The sequence below is a fragment of the Limulus polyphemus genome, unplaced genomic scaffold, assembly GCF_000517525.1.
Source record: "Limulus polyphemus unplaced genomic scaffold, Limulus_polyphemus-2.1.2 Scaffold338, whole genome shotgun sequence".
Lineage (NCBI taxonomy): Eukaryota > Metazoa > Arthropoda > Merostomata > Xiphosura > Limulidae > Limulus > Limulus polyphemus.
The window spans coordinates 439,069-446,751 of record NW_013665948.1 but is presented as its reverse complement, the minus strand read 5'-3'; the positions used below and the strand labels follow the sequence as shown (position 1 = coordinate 446,751).

The following is a 7,683-nucleotide window of genomic DNA, read 5'->3' as shown; positions in this document are numbered from 1 at the left end:
GTCTTACACTGCTAAATTAGGGACGGTTAGCGCAGATAGCCCTTGTATAGCTTTGCACGAAATTCAAAAACAAAAACAAAAAATACACATTAGCATACTGAAATGTTGCATACCACAAGTGTACAGGACAATATAATGCCTGAATAAACAAATGATTTGAATAACCGAGTATGAAACATATATAATTGACTTTGTTTAAACATTGAAGTTGTGACAGTTGAACGTAAACATTTTTGAACTTTTTAGAAAACAGAAGACTAATAATAAAAGATAGAAAGCTTGGCTGCTTTCTACTACAATATTATTTTCCTTCATAATTACAAGCACATAAAAGTCTTCCAAGCATTTTTTATAAAAATTAGTTTCTTCTATGATATAAAATTTTATTGTCAGCCATTTTGAATGAGTAATGAATTAGTTTTTTGTTTTAATTTCAGCTGTACTGATTGCCAAATAATATAACCAAAGATAATGCAACTTAAGTGCATTTTAATTTGAATTATACAAAAGGAAAAGCTAACAGTGATGAATGGTTATTTAAAAGGGTTGCCAAGTCCACATATTTACCTGATTTGGGTTTTCTCTTTTTACAGTTGCTGGAATTTCGTTTCACTATTGCTTAATGTTAGTCGATTAAGGATTGACTTCTTTTTTGATGTGTTTTGAGAGCCCATAGAACTTGTTTTTATTTTAAAAACTCTGGAAATCCTGCTATTTATGTATGACTAAATTTAGCTTGCCATGATTATATTCTATGTTTAATCCCTAAATCCGAAATTAAACACTTCATTTGTTTCTCCTTTTATGGGCACTCTGCAGATAGGCTGAAATGTTGCTTATTTAATGCTCCTAACAACTATAACCAAAACAGAGCTTTACACTATGTTTAAATCACTGCTAGAATATTTTCTTAGAAATGACTATTGCTTTCTCAGGTGGATCCTGACAAAAAATTACAGAGCACTTAGTAAGGGTCTAAAAGGAAGTGTTGCTGGCTTTGTAAATATCATAATGGAGTTGAAGAAGTGCTGTAACCATGCATCACTAATTAGGCCTCCTGATAACATGGGAAATGCAGACATTTTACAAGTGAGTTTCTAGCTGTAACAATATTTTTGTTATAGAAAGCTACATTATAAATAAAGTGCAACCATATGTAATGTTAGAGAAATAACATTTAATGTCTATCATATAACAGAGATTTAAAAATCTATAATAGTTCTTATGTGTCGGTTTTTGATACCATAGAGAAATTGAAAGTTTGTGAGAGAAAAAAAAAGGAGACATGATCAGTCTATTTATCCATATCTCTCTCTCTCTATACATATATATACAGTGACCCTTTAGTCACAAAACTGGTAGAAAAAATAAAGGTGAGAAGAAATGCTAGAATCTTAATTATTTTAGTGCATTGCTATTTGTATTCATAGGTGTAAATTTGTATGTGTTTTGATTTTGTATATATTTATATATATATATAGGCCTTTTTGTGAAGAGACAACAGAATTTTCATTACATTGAGACTACTTTTTTCATTAATTGTCATCCAGATGTCAATTTTTAATCACTACCCAATAAAGCTATTTGTCACAGTTATTTGCATAAGAAAACATCTAAGTTTTGAAGTCTTTCTTCTTGTCAAGTTCTGAAACTTCACTGCTAAAAAAGGGGGGGAAGTTAGTTAAAAGATGTGTTATCATAACTTTCTTCTACTTGCAGTGTCAGATATGAAACATATCATGATCATTAGTTTTCACTAAAACTCAGTTTTGTAATGGCCTTAGAAAGTAGTTTCCAAGGCTTCTGCATCATTTAGTAAAGCTTTTAGTTTTTTTATGGCTGTAGAAAGTATCATTACATTTTTAAGGAAAAAAAGTTACTTGCACATGATTCATGTGCAGGTAATAGTACTAGATTCAATATTGTATTTCTGTGTTTCGTTAAATGATTCCCATTTTCTTCATATGTAGACCATAGTCCGTGGGAGTGGAAAACTGATCCTGCTAGACAAACTATTGTGTCGTCTAAAAGAGACAGGTCACCGTGTCTTGATCTTCTCACAGATGGTTCAAATGTTGGACATTATCAGTGATTATTTACAGTTGAAACATTTTACTTTCCAGGTTAGTTACTTTTTTTCCTAGTAACTTCCTCCCTGTTCGTACATAAATACTGTTTGTATCACTGGTTGACATATTTTATATAAATGTAATTTTGTAAATAATTTTTCAAATATCCTAAGCATAATGAGGAGACATGTATTTAATTTGGCATCTTTGTCTCTACTGTTTTTAATTGTGTATTTGGTTTTAAAGTTTATAATGAAATTGTGGCTAATCTTTTAAGAATGAACTTCAGCTAGTAAACACCTGCAAGTCCAAAGGAGATGGTTCTTCTCATTTTATCTGAGTTACTCCTTCTAAACATTCTACAGTATTAACTACCTCATTCTTCACTCCTGATAATAAAAAAAAAAGATTCACAAACAATTGGATGTTTATGCATCTTTTCTATTTCATGCCACATTCTTTTTATCATAGGTGATAAACCAGGTGCATACAGAATAACACAATAAACCAAACCATCAACATATATCTAATTTAAAACATTGAAAATGTAGCTTACAACAGTAATTTGTGAAAATGTGCTAATTGATACATTTCTATGCTTTCATTATGTTTTTATAGGTGGTATACATTTAAATTTAAATATTCTAGAATATTCATTTTTTGAAGATAACTAGTTTGCTTGGTGACAATTAGTTTTTGAGACAAAATACATATATGAAAGTAAATATGTTTTATTTCAATTTTAAAAGAGTACTTACTGTAATATTAAGTAATAAATAATGAAGCATTTACAAGCAACAAACAAATTAGTTTTGGGTATTAGAAAAACAAAAAAAGTGAAACAGTCAACTTGTCCAAAGTAGCAAAAGACAAAGAATAAAAGTGACTGCACTGCAAACATTTTGTAGGAGTATATCATTAAATATTTGTTAAATTTTAGTCTAGAATTCATTGGATATTAAATCAGAATTGCAGGTCCCCAGTTATATTTTTAAGGATTCATATAGTTATGGTAAGTAATCAAAAGGCATAGTAGCAAATGAAATCTAAAGTACTTACCAAATGAAATGACTTAAGCATCATGATAAAGAGACTTTTAAATTCCAGATTTCATTGTTAAGAGCTGCTGCTAGTATAGTTTTGAAGCTTGCAGATGAAATAGCTTTTCTCAAATGTGCTTAAGAGTCTGTTCTGTTCAAAAAAGGTCCTTGAAAAAAGCTACTTGATTCTTGAAAATACCAAAATATAGGAATTGTGGCATATGTATGTAGATTAAAACTACAAATCAACCCATTAAATAGAATAGATAATTATATATGTAGTTCTTATGTTTCACTTCTGATTAGAATTCATTGTCTTGTCATGTATGTACCCTTACTGTTAGTGATATGTTCGCCATATTCTTTTTGTTGGTACTGACTCTAAATCACAAAATAATTCTTTTAATTGGTAAACTTTTGAAAGGACATTTTTTTTTGGCTAGAATATCCCAGTATGGGGGACTATCAGCAATGAAAGTTTTAGTTTATGTTTTGTTACTAAAGGTCATATTTAGTATTAAAATCAAGTTAAAGGTAACTTATCAGATTTTCAAAAGAAATAGGTTATTCGATAAAAGTTTCTAGTTGCCTAATGTGGTTAGATGAGAAAGGTCAATATTTAATGATCCACAGAGATGTAAATAATACACTTGCTCTAATTAAATGGGGTCATCCGTAATTTTGTTTTTGATAATTCACAAAGTTCTAAGAACTTCATCTTAAAATAAAAATTACAAAAATATGTACTTAAGCTTAGATGAAGGTAAAATAGTTTTTACACCAAATTTGAAAACATAAACATTTTTTTAACATTGAAAATAGTACTAATACTCTGCTACTATAAAGTTCATACTATTTTTTTAATTGGCTAAGAATAAAAGTATATCTATCAGAAAAAAACATTCAGTAGTCTTAGAGCATAGAACTGTTCATTTTTATAGTACATGTTACAAGATACTGTACATCGAATATTGTAGTTAGTTAAGGACATACTGCTTAAATAGTGTTGAACTAGGGACTGAACTTATGACAGAGGAAAGCCTTGTGAAAAAATTGATAAATCCTGAGTTTGGAAAAGTGACTACATATCTTTTCATTTTTATTAGAACTTTAAGAATTGGTGAATGCACTGTTTTAGTAATTAATACTATCACACATTATCTTAAAAGTTTCCAGATATTTTCTTGATAAATAGTAGAGTTATTTTCTTAAAATTGGGTTGTTTTTTTACTATACAAGTAGACAGTATATATGTAAGCTTTTGGCTATTGAACTTAGTCAGTAATATATAATTGAATGACATATACAACTGTGTACAATAGTTTGGTAACTTTGCATAATGTAGCATGGTTTAAATGACATATACAACCGTGTACAATAGTTTGGTAACTTTGTATAATGTAGCATGGTTTAAATGACATATACAACCGTGTACAATAGTTTGGTAACTTTGTATAATGTAGCATGGTTTAAATGACATATACAACCGTGTACAATAGTTTGGTAACTTTGTATAATGTAGCATGGTTTAAATGACATATACAACCGTGTACAATAGTTTGGTAACTTTGTATAATGTAGCATGGTTTAAATGACATATACAACCGTGTACAATAGTTTGGTAACTTTGTATAATGTAGCATGGTTTAAATGACATATACAACCGTGTACAATAGTTTGGTAACTTTGTATAATGTAGCATGGTTTAAATAACATATACAACCGTGTACAATAGTTTGGTAACTTTGTATAATGTAGCATGGTATTATTTGACTGTATATATGAAGTTAAATGTATATGAAATGGGAAATATTTTTTCGTCTTACTTTAATATCTGTAGAGGCTAGATGGATCTATTCGAGGAGAACAAAGAAGACAAGCACTGGACCATTTCAATGCTGAAGATTCACAGGTAATTTTGCCTTCCCTTTGCTTATTTTCTTTTTTCCATTTCCATTACTTGACAAATGTGAACCTTAAAAAAACTGAACACAAAAACAGTCGTTATTATGTGGTCTATATTTGTTAAAACACTAGTAATAATTCCTAGTAAAATCATTGAATTATTTAATTGTTCAACATTCCTCCAGGATTTTTGTTTCATCCTGTCAACAAGGGCTGGTGGACTTGGCATCAACTTGGCAACAGCTGATACTGTTATCATATTTGACAGTGATTGGAACCCCCAGAATGATCTTCAAGCCCAAGCTAGGGCCCACAGAATTGGACAGAAGAAACAGGTGATAGAGACATTTCAAAGCATACTATACATACTAGGTTTTTCACTTGTATAATGCGTGACACATCTGTTGTATCACGGTATGTGTCATTAATGTAAATACTGTATGTGTGTGGTGTAGATTCTAAATTCTTTGTAATGTAACTTTGATAAAAAAAACAAGAACTTAACTGCATCTAATATACTTACTTAGAATATCATAAGGATTATCCAAAAGTTAATTATTGTAAAGGGGTTGGTAGAGCTCTGGATTTCAGATTTAGTATGCCAGATTCAAATCTGTGTGATGCCACTAAATATTCCCTACACTTTATGTTATGGGTGCATTATGAAAGTGACAGTCAATCCCTTAGCATGAGTGGTGGTTGATATGGTGTCAGTGACTGGCTGCCTTTCCTCTGGTCAGTAGTTCAAAGTTAGAGATGATGGCAGATAACCTAAGTGGCTTTTCTATAAATACAAATACAGTTATTGTAAAAATAGTGGTCAAAGTTCCACAGTTTTCCTCAGTACTTAGACTTTAAACATAGGATATATTTATGTAGGAGAAGTTTATATTAAAGGATAGAAAAATATATTTTTATTTCTATGTAGGTGAATATTTACAGGCTTGTGACCAAGGGAAGTGTTGAGGAAGATATCATTGAGAGAGCCAAAAGAAAGATGGTACTGGACCACTTAGTAATACAAAGAATGGATACCACTGGCAGGACGGTCTTGTCTCGAAGTGCAAAACCTACCAAGTGAGCATTTTGACATCTAGATAGATATTGAATGTGAAAATTTTGAAAGGGATATTGTCTCATGCAGCAATAGGATGTATTAATTTTAACTTCCTATGATTATTTGTTCTTACTCTATCTATGCACTTCTGATATTTCAAAATAATGTTTTATTGTTCAACAAAATCTCTCACTTATTAGATCTCAAAAAGAAAGTTCTTTACATGGCTACATACTAATATCCATTCTAGTTTATCCAATTCTCTTCAATAAAAAATATTGGACATTCTGTTTGTTCAGCATACTACAGATTTCCCAAAGGCATGAAGTATGAAAGTTTGTCAGCCTTGTCATATTCTTCTCTATCATCTAATATTACTCTATCAGAGTAATACAGGAGGGCAGATTTAATGTTGATGTCGATTGTGTCGTAATTTTTGTTTTTGGTAATTTGATTAATGCACAGTAGGCCTAGAGTGTGAAAAGGACATTCATTTTAGGTAAAGAAGTAAATATGATGGTATAGATCATTTAAGTTTCATATCTATAGATTTATGTGAAACAATACAAAAACATATGTATTGGCTATAAACAACAAATATCAAATGTTAACAACTAATTGAATACCTTTATCTTAATGAGTCTGCTTTTTTATTTCTTATACAGTGAATCACGTTTTTCTAATGTGTGTAATGTATGCTTTCAGAGATGAATATTAATGCCATTCTGTAATAAGCCAAAATGGCAAATGAACAAAATATTACTTATCTTTTATTATTTCCTTTTACAATTACTTAAAAGAATAACAATTAATTTATCATAATGAGTCCTTTTCACATACTGAATGTTCTTTTCACATTCTAGGCCCACCCTGATTAATGTGTGTTGTTCCCTTTTAGATTCTATTAATAATATCCTTTGCTATTCTATTATCTTTGCTAACTTTACTGTGATAATAACTGCAATTACATCACCTTATTGTTCAATGAAACGTCTGAACTGTCATTAGATGTATTTTGTGTGCACTAACTTTTCTTACTACATCTTTACCAGTGGGCCACATATTGATAATTCTGATAAATTTTAATAAATTGGAACCTAATTTGTACTACTTAGTTTAAAGTAAATTGATGTATATATTGCTGTTGTATATTGATAGTGATTAATTACTTTTTACAAATAGTAAGATTGAAATATTAGGTCATTAAGAAATTAATGTCATATTTTGGAACACTTTCATTAACCACCCCCCAAAAAACGTATATCACGTATAATAGTTAAACAAACCACCTAAACATCATGTTAGTCTAGCCTATACAATATGTAAAGTTTAGTATACTCTAATCCTTTACAGTGATGGCACACGACAACACGCACATTTGGCATGTAATGCTGTTTGAATAGAAGAAGGGTAACAATGCCTCTGTAGCCACAAAGAATATCAAATTAAGTTTATGGAAATGTATTGAACGTTTATAAGTGTCAACAATGGTTCATCAAATTTCATTCAAGTGACTTTAGCCTTAAAAACTGTGATGGCAGGGGCCAATATGTTGGAATTGATATTGATGCTCTGAAGACGCTCGTTGAGTCTAACCCAAGGCAACACACTT

General features: G+C 30.3%; 1 protein-coding gene across 1 annotated transcript in view; it reads left to right on the top strand.

Moving 5' to 3' along the window:
* LOC106457492 (chromodomain-helicase-DNA-binding protein 1-like) overlaps positions 1 to 7,683 on the top strand; it is an 88,878-nt gene that overhangs the window by 45,571 nt on the left and 35,624 nt on the right. Inside the window, exons 16-20 of the mRNA XM_022383463.1 lie at positions 936 to 1,089; positions 1,971 to 2,123; positions 4,950 to 5,021; positions 5,200 to 5,349; positions 5,943 to 6,091. Of these exons, the coding sequence (XP_022239171.1) occupies positions 936 to 1,089; positions 1,971 to 2,123; positions 4,950 to 5,021; positions 5,200 to 5,349; positions 5,943 to 6,091 (678 nt within the window). The remainder of the gene's footprint in view (positions 1 to 935; positions 1,090 to 1,970; positions 2,124 to 4,949; positions 5,022 to 5,199; positions 5,350 to 5,942; positions 6,092 to 7,683) is intronic.